Raw genomic sequence first — 16157 nt, forward strand, 5'->3', positions numbered from 1 at the left:
ATTCTGAGCTTGTTCAGACGACGGAGGCAATGGCTCGGTATGCTGCGGCATTGCAGAAGCCTTTCACCCAGATGCACTCCTGGAAGTTATTGAAGGATGAGCCAAAGTGGGAGGCGTGCATTGGGGCTCACTCCAAGGTACATGTGCTCGACGACGACTCCTCCGATGCAGCAGCTGGCGGTGGCAACGGAGTGGGCGGTCCAGCCGAGTCTGATGCCCCGGCCTCCAGCGGGAGCAAGAGGCCGGCTGGGAGGGATACCACTAAAGCAGCGAGCAAAAAGGCCGCCACATCGTCGTCCTCGTCGGAATACATTTCACAAATGAATGATATGTGGGGCAACAAGCTGTCATTAATAAAGGAGACTCAGGCTGAGATGGCCACCCACCACGCCACGATGTGTGTGCTGCAGGAGAAGAAGATCAATACGGACAGGGAGCTGCAGGAGAAGAAGATGTCTGCGGAAAGGGAGCTGGAGGAACGCCGTCTGGCGCAGGAGGATCGTCGGCTGGCACTGGAGACGACTCGGCTGGAGATGGAGAAGAATTACAGGGACAGTCTGGCCGCCAAGGAAGAACGCGCGGAAGAAGAACGTATTCTTAGTATAGATCTCGACAGGTGCTCGCCAGCGCTACGACTGTTCTACCAGCGACAGCAGGAGCAGATCCTTGCGAAGTACTCGTTGCCTCCTCCCTGACTGGTATCGGCCTTACCAACTGATGTTGTCTGTACTATTTGAGAACTTTGTGTACGATTGCGGAACATTGCGTGTATTCCTTATCTTAGAACTATCTTTACATGTTTGAGAACTTTTAAGTGCTCAGTGTTGTATGAGCAGCGAGAGATATTGTTACATGTTTGAGAACTTTTAGTGCTTAGTGTTGTATGAACTGCCAGAATTATTGTTTAAATGTACTGTGTGTTGGACTCCATTTAGTTTGATGAAAATTATTGCTCTCTGCATCAGCAAAGCGATGGTTGTTGCTGCTGTCACTCTATTTTTTTGAAGGTTGATAAGCTCCTGTGTCCCAGCAAGCAACAGTGTTTCTCTGATTTTGGCATCTGGGTGGTGGGTGCCATGTTTCATTGTCTCCTAAAGAAGTTTCAGATAGACAGAGAAAGCAGTGTCAATGCTCTTTGATGCACCCGTTCTTCAATAATTGGCAGAAACCATAAACCATAGTACAAAATTGGTCTTCAGTACATGGAGTGAAAAAAATTAGATTTGAATCAAATGCAGTCAGAAGGAACATTCAGAATATCAGAACCAGCTGCCATTGCTGAACCTGAACATAGGCAGTCGTGAATGCGTTCAAGAAGCATCAACCATGTGACAGAAAGAAAAATCAAGAGCAGTAACATAACACAGAATTTCACTCAAATCTCGATTCTTCAAAATGATTATTTACACTACGAGGTCGCATTTATACATGAGAAGTGCACAATTTTCTCATAAACATCAACCTTACAAAATACATAGCATCATGAATGCACTGGTAAAGCACCACCTGACCAACCCAGTAAGGAAAGCAGCTTCTGCCAATGAAGCAAGAAGACTTCCTCTACCTGCATCACTTCTCCAAACAGCGTACTCACTCACAAAAGCCTGCATTGGAATCATATTCAGAAACATTCTTACTGTCTACACTGTAAACAGGAAATGATAATCTAAATAAGCAAGATAATCAATGACGTTCTTGAGAGTCTCCAGAACATGTAAATAAAAGCATACATCATAGGATGCATCATGCAAGCTCCACGTATATATTCCTTGTTCTTAGAATCACAGCACTGTGAAAAATTGTACCCTCCTCCCTCCCTCAAGGGTTTTGCATAACAACAAAAGACCTATTTCATACCACCCCAAGAACATCCCATGACAAACACCAAGGAAGTTCCGAATCAATGTAAATATTGGTGCTATTATTGTAACATCTAATGATCTGTATGTAAAGGTAATTATCATCCCACTTCTGACAAAATACAATTTAGTAAAAATTGAAGGCTCTTATATAGCTAGATCAAGAAATGTTTAGTGATAACTATGGAGCTCAAAACAGACCTGTACAAAAGTAAACATTAATTAAGGATGGCCAATGTTTCTCACTCAGACCAATGAAATTGGTACATATTTAAAAGCATATCAAAACAACACCCAAGATGCTATCACATGGTAAGTGCACCATAAGATCAAAAATTAAGAGAGGAACTTTCACCCAAGTTTCCACCTATGTCTGGGCACTAACTAAAAAAATTGTACTTAGCAGATCCAGGACTGCATATTCAGACACCAGTGGAAACTGGAGGTGCCAATCAAAAGGAGCATTGACAAACCAATCATAGGAGGCAACAGGGATTTGTTTGTTACAGTATTACTAGGCAGTATAACTAGGCCATTTTATAATTATATAGTATGAAATCAAGCTTGATATATTCCATGAAATAGTCATAATTGTAAAATTAAAGTCCAGTTGTACATACCTGCTTAGCTTATGAAATTGGGTGTGCCGTGCATGGGGTCACACATGTGGCACATCCGTCGCACTGGTAACCGTCGACCCATGTAGGTTCTAATTATGCGCAATTAGGTCTGACTGCAGGCGAAAATGGACATCACGATCTCGTAGCCGGTGATGTGCTTGAACAAATGCATGTCGGTCCCCCAAGTTCCCCGTTGATAGGTCGACATGCTGCCCGGGATTTTCAAAGATGGTGTTCGTTGCCCTGTCACCCTCGTCCTCGATGATCATGTTATGCATAATGATGCATGCGGTCATCATATCCCGCACGTCGTCCCTGTCCCATGGATAGGCCGGCCCACGAATCACTGCCCACCGGGCCTGAAGCACACCAAATGCTCTCTCAATATCCTTCCGAGCACCCTCCTATTTTGCGGCGAAGAGGCGAGTCTTCATCTCCATCGGATGACGGACGGTCTTCACAAATGTGGGCCAATCTGGGTAGATTCCATCTGCCAGGTAATATCCCATGTTGTATGAATGCCCATTGACTGTGAAGTTCACAGGCGTCGATGTCCCCTGCATGAAGCGGTCAAAGAGACTCGATCTGTGAAGAACGTTGATGTCGTTGCAGCTACCTGGCATTCCAAAGTAAGCGTGCCAAATCCATAGGTTCCTGGACGCCACAGCCTCTAGAATCATAGAAGGTGACTTCCCACGGCCGGTGAACATGCCCTTCCACGATGATGGGCAATTACGCCACGTCCAATGCATGCAGTCTATGCTGCCAAGCATTCCCGGGAATCCCCGTTGTTCACCTTCCTCGACGAGGTGGCGGACATCCTCTTCAGTTGGCGCTCGCAGATAGTATCCACCAAATGCATCGATGACTGCTCGACAGAAATGCTTCAAGGCCTCTTGAGCTGTCGAGGGACCGATACGCACATACTCGTCGACCGCATTGGCTGGTAATCCGTAAGCCAGGATGCGAATGGCGGCGATGCACTTCTGCAAGGCAGATATTCCCATAAGGCCTGTGCAGTCCGGACGCTGGATGAAATAAGGATCCACCCTCTGCACCGCGTCGACAATCCGAAGGAACACATGCCGTCGCATACGGAAGCTGCGGAGTCAAAGACAACAAGTATTAGTCCACTCGCCATGAAAACGCAGACAACATTATGTAACACATGCATGCGACGGACCGTTCTCGAAACAGCCGGTCCCCGTACACCGGCTGGGGAGCGAAGTAGTCTGCCCATATCCGATGGAAACCATCATGGTGATCACGAGGCACGATTTGGCGAGGCACCCTTTCGCGAGGCACATGGGCACCCCACATGCACATCGTCATGAGGGTGAAGTCCTCCAGATCGTCTAGCTCCATCTCCATTTCTCGCTGATGTGCTTCTCGCTCCATCTCCGTTTGCTGTAACCACTCGTCGAAATCCATAGTGCGGGAGGCGGGGCGGCACCAGGCCGAGAAGCGCGGGACGATGGGCACCGGCAGCCGAGCAGTGCGGGGCGGGGCGCGGGAGGGTCGGCGGCGCGCGGGAGGGGCGGCCGCGCGCGGGACGGGCGCCGGGCCGCGGAGGGCCGGCGGGCGGAGGGGCGCCGGGGGAGGGGCGGCGCGCGGGACGGGCGGCGGGCCGCGGGAGGGGCGGCGGCGCGCGGGAGGGGCGGCGGGGCACGGGATGGGCGGCGGGCCGCGGGAGGGGCGTGGGCGGAGGGGCGCCGGGCGGAGGGGCCGCGGCCGGAGGGGCGCGGGCGGAGGGGCGCAGGGCGCACGCGGCAGAAGGCGGAGGGGCTCGGGCGGAGGGGCGTAGGGCGCAGGCGGCAGAGGGCGGAGGGGCGCCGGGGGAGGGGCGGCGGGCGGGACGGGCGGCGCCGCGCGGGACGGGCGGCGCCGCGCGGGAGGGGCGGCGGCGCGCGGGAGGAGGCGCGGCGGGTGGAGGGGCCGCGGGCGGAGGGGCGCCGGGCGGAGGTGCGCGGGCGGAGGGGCGCAGGGCGCACGCGGCAGAGGGCGGAGGGGCTCGGGCGGAGGGGCGCAGGGCGCAGGCGGCAGAGGGCGGAGGGGCGCGGGCTGCAGCGGCAGAGGGGCGCGGGAGCCGGGAGGCGGCGACGGCGCTGGCGGTTGCGGCTGGGGAGAGGGTAGTTGGGAAAAAATAAAAAAAAATTGAGATTGTGGGGTATAGAGGATGGAAATAGAGGATGTTGTTGGAGATAAATTTGGTATAGAGAATGAAGTTGAAATGGAGGATGGATATGGAGGATGAGATTTAGGGGATCTCGCTGGAGACAGCCTTAGCCAACCAAATCTTTTACAGTACCAATTGGAAATCAAACTGACTTGTTCCATCACGCTAGGGCACGCGCAGCTCCCACGAATAGGCGTCCAGCGTCTACAGCAGGGACTGATGGAAAGTTTGACCGGACTGGAGAGATGTGGAGCGATCAGCACTGTCAGACCACGGACTGTTTCTGTTCCTGCAAAAAAAATGTTTTGCTTGCTCTTGCGGTCTTGCAGTCTTCCTCCCAGGCCTTCTCCAACGGTCGGCGATGTCGCCTGCTCACGTCGGATTTCGGTTTACGTGGAGGAGGGAGAAAATAAAAAAGTCATGCACTAGCGACTATTTCCTCGCGTGCTCGCTCAAAAACCGAGACACGGCTGCAGGCCCCCACGCGAGATTCCCGGTCGGCGGACTCGAGGCAAGGTGGCCGGCAGCAGATCGATGGCGAGCGGGGGCAGCAGAGCTTGCGCGCGCGCCGGTGATGAGCTGGTGGCAGCCGGCGCGGGGGCCGACGGCGAGCTGATGGCGCGAAGGAGGGCGAGCGGCGGTGGCGGAGCTTGCGCGCGGGCTGGTGGCGGCGAGCTGGCGAGGTCAGGCTGAAGGCAGAGCAGGCTGTGCGAGGTCGCGGCGGAGCTAGGGGCGGCGAGTGCACGGGCTACCGGCGAGTTGGAGGTCGGCCGCGAGGGGAGCTTGGGGCTCTCCGGCTCTGCCATCTCGCGGTTGAGACAAGGAGAGAGACGCTCGTGGGGACGGGCTAGGTGGCCAACGTGGTGGGGCCCACTTGTGCTTTGGAGAATGAGCTAAAAGTTGGATTGTTGGAGCAATCATCTACAATGCTGACATGGAATGACTTATAGCTGGCTAGAACTGTTGGAGGAGGCCTGTGGATGGAGCAGCGGCAGCACGCGTCGTCCTCTCCCATCCACGGTCAGATCCGGTCCCATCTCGCTGCAGTTGCCTCGCTGGGCGTGGTCGGGTGGAGGAGGAACCGTGAGAGGGTTCGTGCAGGGCGTTGTGACGTACACGGTGCTGGACAAAACCTCACCGTCACGCCCCTGTCCACCATCTCCGGCGTCAACCTGCTCAACACCTTCGTGGTGAAGGACCTCGCCGACCTCCGGGAGACCGTGCAGCTCGGCTACGACGAGGTCAGTCGCCGCCGGATCTTCCGTCTGTTCTCTCTCATCAGTTATTTTTCGACTGTGCCATCATTGTGCACGCGTCGAACGTTTCGATACGGATGAGATGATTTTTGCAGGGCGTGGCGATCCTGAAAGCCTCCCTGCAGTCCAAGACGGTGCTCACTGGTGTCTTCCTCGGCAGCAAGGAGGAGCCCGGTAGTGCTTGACGAAGGGCTGGTGGTGCGGCTCAGACCGTGAGAACCGCCCAATTTAATATTATTTTAAGCGAAACCGTCGGTCCTTATAATGAAGAAGAGAGTTAACTCGCGCTCGCACCAATAGCGCGCCACGGGTTAACTCACATCTAAATTCCCAAGAACCAACTTAACTTTTCACCGAAAATAATATTAAACCCGGTAGTCCCGGTATGTGCTCCAACATATGGCTAAGATCACGCATATGCATATACCGTCACAAACTCATACATCACCATTGATCCGCAAATAGCAAATTTTAATACAAAGTTAAGCCATTAACCATTACAACATTGACATAAGGAAAGATTCCAAATCTGGATTTTTAAGATTCAATAAAGGATGCAAGCCTCGGGCTCACAATAACATAGAAGAGATAAAAACCATGAAGTTTAATGTTTATCATGACAACCCCAAGTACGATACGCAGAGGAAAATATAACGATAGATAATATTAATGGCGTCTTGCTCAAGGACACCATTGACCATATTGGCCTATTCCTCGCCCGCGCCGGGTTCGGCGGGGTAGAAATGGCCAAACACCACTTCCGGCTCACCTGCAACTTAGTATAATAAAGCAACATGAGTACAAAGGTACTCGCAAGACTTACGCGAATAAATAGATTAAGGAAAATGCATATGAAGGCTCACAAAAAGGCTTTAGGGTTAAGTAAATTAAATAAGCGTGAGCTCCCTAATTCCACCATCTAGCCTCCTAGCATTTTAATTAACTTGCCCAACCCACCTCAAATTTTAGTTAATTAGATAACTCAATTCCTAAGCATCAACAAGGGGAATGTAACATGCCACCAACCATTCGACCAAAACTTCTACGAAGATTTCGTAGGATAAAGAGTTTGCTCATAACCGAGAGTGCGGCAATTCGAATTGATTCATTAACCTTGCAAGGGTGTACATCTTTACCCACACGACACAAGGACCATGCCACTCACCCAACCGATCACGTGGGGTGAGGGGGTACTCGCATCAACCTTTCCCGACGAGTTGTAACCGTTGAACATCACGCCTAACTTGCGCGGAGAGTTACCTAGGTCCACCGGGGACACCCCTAAGCCTCTCTACATAGCCCTACGGCCACGCATCTAGGACCGTGCATCAACGATTAGAATTAGAGGGTATTCGGTTTATCCACCCCATGAATGGATATGTGGTAATACGATAAGTGCTCAATTTCCAAGTTCATCCACGGACGATCCTTAATCGGTTCAAGCGGACTAAGCCTCCGAGACTCCTTTCTCTAGGCCCTACCTTCCGCTCAAACCCCAAAACCACACTTCCACTAGACCGATCCAAACCAACAACCCGACACCGGACAACATGTTTAAGATAATAAAAAGTGGGTGAAACAAGTGATTCTATTCCAATTTTCCCTACAAGATATCTACCAATTCTAGGCACGGCTAAACATTTAGTTAATTAGGTTGCAACTAGCTATGTGTGCCAAGGGCATGGATATACAAAATCAAGAGAGGACATTGCATGAAAATAGGACCAACGATGCAATAGATAAATATTTAACATAAGCATAGATACCCCAAGTGACATAACTAGATTTAAGCAAGTTAAGTAGGTCAAGGGATCATGCTTAGCTGCTTGCCTTGGTTCTCTTCTTGCTCAACAACACACTCGGCTCCCGGCTCGGTCTCAACGAACTCGGTGGGCTCAACGGGTGCGTCCTCCGGCGTCTCGGTCACTAAAATACATGAATGAGATGTGTGCATTAGGATGATACTAATGATATGAAAAGAGTTGGTACGATATGAAATGGAAATGAAGTACCACAAGGAGGCACGCAAGGAAAAAAAAACACAAAGCTCGATCAATAAATTAAATTCTAAGCCCGAAGGCGAACTTGCTCACACAACAAATAGCAAGAATAAACCATGGTTTTATTTCTGCACACAGGGGATCTTAAGAGGAAATCATGAGAGTTGAAATTGCATCAAAATCATATTTGTGGAATTACTTATGATATTTATAAATTTCAGCCGCTAAACTCAAGTTAAATCTTAAAAGATACCCAAAGCATCTCTATAAATTCTCAAAGAATTACTGGAGACAGAGACATGATAAGAAAAGTAATAGAAGTGGTTTTATCATTTTATCAATTTTCTGTCAAAAGTTATTCATTTTACAAGTTTGCAGGCAGCAAAACCAAAAATGCATTAAAACCCTATCAAAAAGCCTAGGAACATTTACACAAGCTGCACCATGAGATAAATAATTTCATCAGAAATTTAACAAGATTTAGCTTAGCATTTCTAAAGCATCACACAACAAGATTAATAATTAACTTGGTTTAGCAAGAATAAACTATAACTCAAGGTACAGGACTCTAACATTCATAAAATTAATTTATCTAAGTAGATCTATTACGGAGGAGTCAAACAAAATAAATTTCACAATTTTTGGAGACCTACAACAGTTTCTATGCAATTTACAAGATCACACATGAAATAACAAAAGCAAAACGAGGCGGCAAGCGCCACTGGGCGCCGACAGGTGGGCCCAGGCGGCCAGCGCGCGGCCCAGGCGAAGTCAAGGCCAGCCGTGGCCTTGACTCGCCACGGGCGCGGCCAGCGCACGCCCGCGGCGCGACCCTCGCACGAACGCGCGCGCGCGGCCGACGGCGGCGGAGCGGCAGGGGGGGCGCGAACGGGCAAGGGAAGGTGCGCGCGCGGAGCGGGGCGCGACGGCGGTGCTCACCCGCGGCACGGGCGAGCGGAACGGGGCGGCGGGTGGTGGTGCGATGGAGTGCGGCGGCGGCGGGAAGAGGCGGGCGCGGGGGAGGCGATTGAGCCGGGGAGAGAGGCGGCGAAGGGTTGGGGCCGGGTGTGGAGGAGGAGGGGGTGGTGCATGCGCGCGGAATCGGGCGGAGGTGAAGCGGCGGCGGTGGATTGTGGTGGCGGGTGGCGAGGGGAGAGGAAGAGGCGTTCGGTGAGCAAGGGTTGGAGAGGAGAAGGAGAACGGCGCGATTCGAATGGGGAGTAGGGGAGGGAGAGGCGAAGCGGCGCGGGAGGAAACGAAACGGCGGCGGCCACGCTGGACGAGCCAGCGGTCGCCGACGTGCCGCGCCGCGCTGGCGCCCAACGGGCAGGCGCAGAGGCGCGGGAGGCGCGGAGGGGGAGGCTGACGCGCGGGCCCGGGACGCGCGGGAGAGGGAGAGGGGCTGACAGGTGGGGCCGGGAGAGAAGAGAATAACCGAAAATGGAAAGCCAACTTCAAAACTCTAACAAAAATACTTCCCGGGCTCCAAAAATCACCAAACTTTTACTGAAGCAAGATCATACTACCAAGAATGTAATGCAACAGCAAACACTCAAAAAGATGTCAAAAATTGCCCACAATAATTCATCCAAAACTGCAGTTTTCAAACTTTCCAAGAATTTTATGGCTCGGCAGAGACATCCAACAATTGCGGAAAAATATCTAAAAATCATCATTTGAAATCTAGTATTTGAATAAAATCTTTGGGGGCACAGCCACATAGCATAATTTGAACTTGCTTCACAACTTGCACATAAATCACACAAGAAATTGGATGCTCATGATGTAATTAAGTGCATATGATGCTCCTTGATGCTTGGATGGTGCTCATGATGATGTTTTAAATTTTTATCTTGTGCTTTTATATTTTGGGTCGTGACACAGATCGACATTGCTATCTAGTCTAGCTTTCGGTTCGTATTGTAATGAAATCTATCATCCTGTAGCTCTTGGCACTCCTTGTCTTGGTTAGTCGTTAATTACTAGTAAGTGGCTAGCTAGCTCGTCACGAGTCTTTTGTTGCAATGTGCGCAGGGCCGCTCCTGAGAATTTGGGGGCCCGGGATGAGAGATTGGAGTTGGAGCCTATAAATAATAGTGATAATAATAATGGCAATGATAAATCTTTACATAATTTTTTTGCCAATAAGCCGGGTGCATCCAAAACAAATTCATGTAAAAAACAATTTATATGTATTAGTATTATATGATATTATCCCAAAAACTTGTTCTAGAAATTCTAGATGCAAAGTCATTAACAAAGGTATAAATCAATATCATCCATATATTTCTTGAAGTTTGAAAATTTAAAAACAAATAGCAATTGAAACTTGAACGCTAATGCAAAGCTACAAATTAAAGGTGTTGGATCAACTCAAGGAATCACTTGCTTTAATTTCTCGAAAAATATCATCTTTCTGTAACTAATGCAAATCAATCGGTTATGCACGGCCTAGTGCAATGAACATATCGATTGTTACTCATAAATCAAAATCAAACATCAATTCATGTATAATCTTGAGCCGGCTAACATTACAGGCTAGGGTTGGGGGTAAGAGCAAAATTCCTACCTCTTTTGCTGTTTTCTTTGGTTCTTCAAGTGCTGTTCACTCACTGCAACGGAAAATGTTTTTAGGGGCAGGTAAAACCGTATTTCCAGGGCCGGGCGCGATACCCGTCCCTGCTTCTCGTAGCTACAAATACTATTTGCAAGGGCGGGTAATTGACCACCTCTGGAAATGGATTTCCAGGGGTGGATCACGCCATCAGCCGCTCCTGGAAATCCATTTTCAAGCGGGTCACTCCATCACCCGTTCTACAAACTATTTTCTAGGGGTGGGTGATGGCTTCAGCAGCCCCTCAAAATATCCTTCCCATCAAAATTTTTGTACATTTTTCTTGCCAAATTTTTAAATGGGTTTCTTAATTAACCCATTCAGATCCAACACTCAACTAACACTGTATATGAAATCAAATTATATAACCAGTTCCAATCTTAATAAGAAAAGAGTAAGGGTACATCCATGCCACTGTTCTTATATAGTGCAAGTTCAAATCCATAAGAAAAAAGGGTAACGGTATATCCATGCATATTACACATTCATTCTCCTCCGACCCGCTTCTGTAGATACGGAAGATAGTTAAGGTCTCCAATCATCCAGCCTAGAACTTCATCCAAATAAGCTAAAGCACGAACAAGTGCACTCTCCTCCGCTTGCCAATAATAGACACATATAGTACTATAAATATCGAACAATGAAGTGTTAAGCTGATTTAACCTTTAGAAGGTAAGTTTTAAATATCGAACAATGAAGTGTTAAGCTGAATTGACCTGTAGAAGGTAAGTTTTGCATGAAACTTTAAACCTCCAGTGAAGAATGGCTCTCCACCCATGTTAGTTACATCCACTGCTTTAATGAGTTGATCCAGAATCACCCGAAAGCTCATTGCCGCATAGGTAGTACCTTGGAGGAGATCCTAAAAGGTGATAATAATGTTATGAAAGTTGAAAGATGTAACATAACTAAAGTTAATAATGATAAAAAGAATATATTATACCCTGTTATCTTGATTAAGCTGACAAAGCCTCTCAGCAGTCTGAATAACATTGCTTTCTCCCGCCTCGAGCTGCTTTATTCGAAAATAAGAAAAGTCTTGCACAAAGTACCCATGATCCTGAAGCTGCTCCAAGCAGACCTCCACGGCTAGCCTCTCATAAGTTACCCAATTTGGTGCAACTCCACCCATCGCGGCAATTGAAACCATCAGGATGACATCTCCTGGTGCCATCAATGTGAAGTCTATATTTCAAACAGGTACGTGAAAAGAGATTTGTACTTGTTTGAAATGAGGTTGATGAACAACCTCGGTGTGCGTGTGTGTGTGTGCTAGAGTGTGTGTGCATTGAAATGGAAAAAAGAAAGGAAAAAAATTCAAGAACATACCGCGAGGGGGGAGGCGCTGCTGGGGCCCGCAGCCGTAGGTCTGCGGGAGGAGGCGCCGCCGGGACCCGCGGCGGTCCACAGGAGGAGGCCGGCGGGGAGGAGGCGCTGCCAGGGCCGCTGCCATAGGTCCGCGGGAGGAGATGCCGCTGGGACCCGTGGCCGTAGATCCGCCGGAGGAGGCCGTGGGGAGGAGGCGCGCGGGCTCATGCGGGGAGGAGAGGCCGGCAGCGTGGGGCGAGTAGGGCCGCGGCGGCGCGGGGCGAGTAGGAGGCGGCGGCGGCCCGAGGCCAAATTTCGGCAACCTCTTGGCATTCTCCACTTCAAATCGAAAATTTATCCAAGTCTCCGCCGCCGGTTCCATATATAGAGAGGCAATTCCAGGGGCGAGTGATGTCCCTACCCACCCTACAAATCCATTTGTAGGGGTGGGTGAGGCCACCACCCGCCATTGCAAATGATTTTCAAATTTATTCTGCAAATTCAATTAATTCCAAAAAATAGCAAAACACATCGAAAAATAGTTAAATTTGTACCATAGGACTATTATGACATATAGAAGTATAAAAAAATATACCAACTATATTTCAGTGTACACAATTAAGAGTGTTGAAATAACAATGTAGGGTTCTCCCATTTACTATCTCATACAACTCAAGCCATACTTTGTAGTTTGCATACTCTTAAGCATTATATACATTGATATATTTTTACTAGTTCGATAGGTGAAATAGTCTTAGGGTACAAATTTGAGTTTTTTAATGTGATTTGCTATATTTTTAGAATTAATTGAATTTTTTGTATGATTTTAAAAAATCATTTGTAGGGAGGTACCCCCGCCCTTAAAAATGTATTTCCAGTGGCGCCATAACCCGCCCCTCCCCTGAAATTTAGGGGCGGGTGATGGAGCCACCCGTCCCTAGAAATTTCATGGGACGGGTGACGCCATCACCCGTTGCTAAAAATTCCATCTTTAGAGACGTGTGGCGCTATCACCTGGTTCTGAAAATAGGGTCAGGAGCGGGTGATGACGCCACCCATCTCTAAAGATACATCTTTAGAGTGGGTCAGCTGCTACGGTATCTCCGTTTATTTATTTTATAGAAATTGGTTACATTTTAACCAGCTTCAAGAAAAAAACGGAGAGTTGCTGCGAATAGGTTTTGCAGTAGTGACTGTCGCCTTGCTTCCTGTGTTCTAAGAGTCGCCGTGACGCTGCCTAGCGAAACATGACCCGCGGGACGCCGGCGCGTAGGCGCTGGAGGGAGTCACGAACAGGCTGGGCACACCACAGTCGTGAAGTCGCAGCGGTAGCGGCGACGGCGGCGGCAGCGCGTGGCACATCCTTCTTGCGGGGAACGCTAGAGCTGTGGAGCCTCTAGTGTGGCCGCGTGCATGTGGATCGTGTATTCGTGTAATCTCCGATGCGGCTGCTAATCAACATCACGTAATTGCATCTCGAGGAACGAGGAGATGGCGTAGCGCGGCCACCGAGTCATGGGGGAGTCGCCGGTTGCGAGGAACCAGGCGCGACGCGCCGTTTGGTTTAGGGTGAGTTTGGTTCAGGTTTTCTGCTTTCAGATAGCAGAAACTGAACTAAAGGGTTCAGTTTTTTTACAGCTGATTTGAAAAATATAAATTTCAAAGCAGGTTGTACCTTGCTTTTGCAGCTTTTCTGAATTTGTGAAAACTACATATCTACTATTGGTCACATATATACCATTTTAATTCTTTTTTATATATAAGAAAATAAAGATTTTCATATATAGAAAAATAAAAATAAAAAAGAATAAAAAAAGTTAAGTCCAAATATTTTCACATATATATAAAAATAAAAAATTTTAGGAAAAAGAATTTGTTCATCACAAAGAAATATTGTATACTGTCAATTTGCATAAAGACAATATATAACTTTTTTACAGTCAACAACTCATAGCAGTTTGAACCAAACGACTTTTAGCTTTTTCACAGCAGGCATCTCACAGCAGCTTTTTCACAGTAGATATCCGACAGCAGCTTTTTACGGCTCACAGTTGAACCAAATGCAACCTTACTCATCTGCCCTAGCTGTACCTTGTATACGTATACCTATATACATACTATACCTGTATCACCTGCGGGGCCCCTGGGTTCGGGGGCCCGGGGGGCCGGGCCTGAATGTGCGGCCGCAAGAATTTGGTAGGTTAGCTCGTCATGGTTTATTTCCTTGGCTTCTTATAGCTGTCTGTGCCTGTGGCAAACAACGGCTTGCATGCTGTGTGTGTGGTTACGTTGGTGATGAAGCTGGTACTACCGTGGAGGGGTGTTTCCGTTTCCGTTCCGTGTCGTCAGGAAATCAATTCAGCCCTTGCCGAAAAACGATCCTGCGTTTCCGAATTACGGAGCGTGACGAGTTAATTAGGCAGCGTTTGGTTGGTGGGATGGTATTGGTTGGTGGGATGATATGGAATAAATTGGAGCGACTCTATCTTGAGCTTTGGTTAGAGCGTGAAGGGACCGAGAGGTTCGAGACGAAGAGAGATTCGGAACGAGCTCATCCTCTAAAATCACTTGAACAAGCTCGTCCCACTTCTACGCTGTCTGGCTCCGTTTCTCTCTCGCTCACGCCTGGTCCATGGCCGGAGGTCGTCGCCCGTGCCTGATCCGTAGCCGGACCGCGGAAGCTTCAATTTATTGGGGCGTCACTTCAATTCAGCAGCCGGAACTTTGATTCACCGGCTTGTGACTTCAATTCGACGGCTGGTGCTCTGCTTCGCACCTCAAGGCTTCGATTTGCAAGCGAGCGGTGCGAGGTGGCGCCGGCGACGGCGTGGCCTTGCTTGCGAGGCCCGCGAGGGTGTAAAGGAGGTGGGGCGGCAGCCACCAGGAGAGGCGAGGCACAGGCGTCAGCAGTATGCGCGCGGGGCGCGGCGTGTGCGGTCGCGAGCAAGTGAGCGAGGCGGGCGCGTACGGTGCGGCCGCAAGCAAGCGAGCAGCAGGCGAGCGGGGCGGGCGCGTGCTGCTGCAGCAGCCAGCTGGGCGCGAGGTGTGCGGCCACGAGTAGGCGAGCGGGGCGCCCGAGTGGCCACCGGCCACGGTGCGTGCGGCAACAGGCGATTAGTACAGGTAGCAGCAGCAGGCGAGCAAGATGAGGATTGAGGAAGAAGACACACTCCGCTCTGTTTCACCGATATGATGGGCTCCGTATGTAACAGCGCTTGATACAACCATCACTTGAACCAAACAGAAAAATGGAATTGTTCTATCCCTCCAACCAAATATAGAATAGGACTGTCCCATCCTTAAAATTTGGAACGGATCCAGGCTATCTTTTATATTATATGCTTGTACGATCTAACAATGACATCCAGAAACGGCCGCCCACGCCCAGCAGGACATCGCAAACGTCCCCAAGCTCACCGTGATGGCGTCGAGGGAGAGGCGAGAAAGATGAGACAATGGGAGGGCGCTCAGGGTCGGGGTTGAGCCAGGAGCGGGAAGAGGAGCCGACGGTATCATTTCCTCTTTTCGAGCCCAGGAATTTCAAGCAAGCCACCATTTTGGCCTTTGGAATGGCCCAGAATGTCACTCCCAATTCTTTGGCGGCAGGCAAACAACCCAGCCTCTCTTATAAAAAAACAGCCCAGCCTAGAAAGCGATTCCATTTCAGCCCATTTCTGACGATCCAAACGGGCCCGTTTGAATCGGCTGCGCGGGCCGGGTTTCCCTTTAGGACTGTCTCATTCGCCTGTTAACATAACACGCCATTTCTCGAAACATGTCAGCAATGAAGCTCTGTTTTGAGTTCTGACCCGGGAACTAATAATATGCCAATCAGGCCGGCGTGCTGCACGTGCACGTCGTGGGTTACATACTATCTACTACGTGACGTGCTACCAGACATGATACACCAGCTGGAACGAGAGCTACCACTGTCCGCGCAAGCAATGCATAATGGAGTTGCATACAAAACTACTGCTGGCTCCGAATAGAGACGAAAATAAGCATCGATGATGATTGGGTCAAAAAAAAAGCCGTCTGGCCGGCCGATACCCGATTCCTCTGGTTACTGCTCTTCCATTCTAAAACATAGATCGTTTTATATTTTTTAAATTTATAATATTTACTATGCATCTAGATATAATATATACCCAGACACATAGCAAAATCTATGAATCTGAAAAAATTAAAACGATCTATATTACTCCGTAGGACATGGAAGGCAGAAGTCTACATAGAAGCAAAAAAACTCTAATTAAAAATGGTGGCATACATGGTGATTGGTGATACCTTGGAGAATGGGGGATCAAACAACACAAACTGGGGT

At 49.2% G+C, this 16157-nt stretch overlaps 1 protein-coding gene across 1 annotated transcript; it reads right to left on the reverse strand.

Moving 5' to 3' along the window:
* Window positions 1-2883: 2883 nt before the first annotated feature.
* On the reverse strand, window positions 2884-5461 carry LOC112895383. The gene is made up of 2 exons (XM_025963338.1): window positions 5162-5461; window positions 2884-3465 (listed from the first exon to the last, which is right to left on the reverse strand). The coding sequence occupies exons 1-2, from the start codon at window positions 5459-5461 to the stop codon at window positions 2884-2886; spliced, it is 882 nt and encodes a 293-aa protein (XP_025819123.1).
* Window positions 5462-16157: the final 10696 nt, after the last annotated feature.

The sequence above is a fragment of the Panicum hallii genome, chromosome 1, assembly GCF_002211085.1.
Source record: "Panicum hallii strain FIL2 chromosome 1, PHallii_v3.1, whole genome shotgun sequence".
Classification (NCBI taxonomy): domain Eukaryota; kingdom Viridiplantae; phylum Streptophyta; class Magnoliopsida; order Poales; family Poaceae; genus Panicum; species Panicum hallii.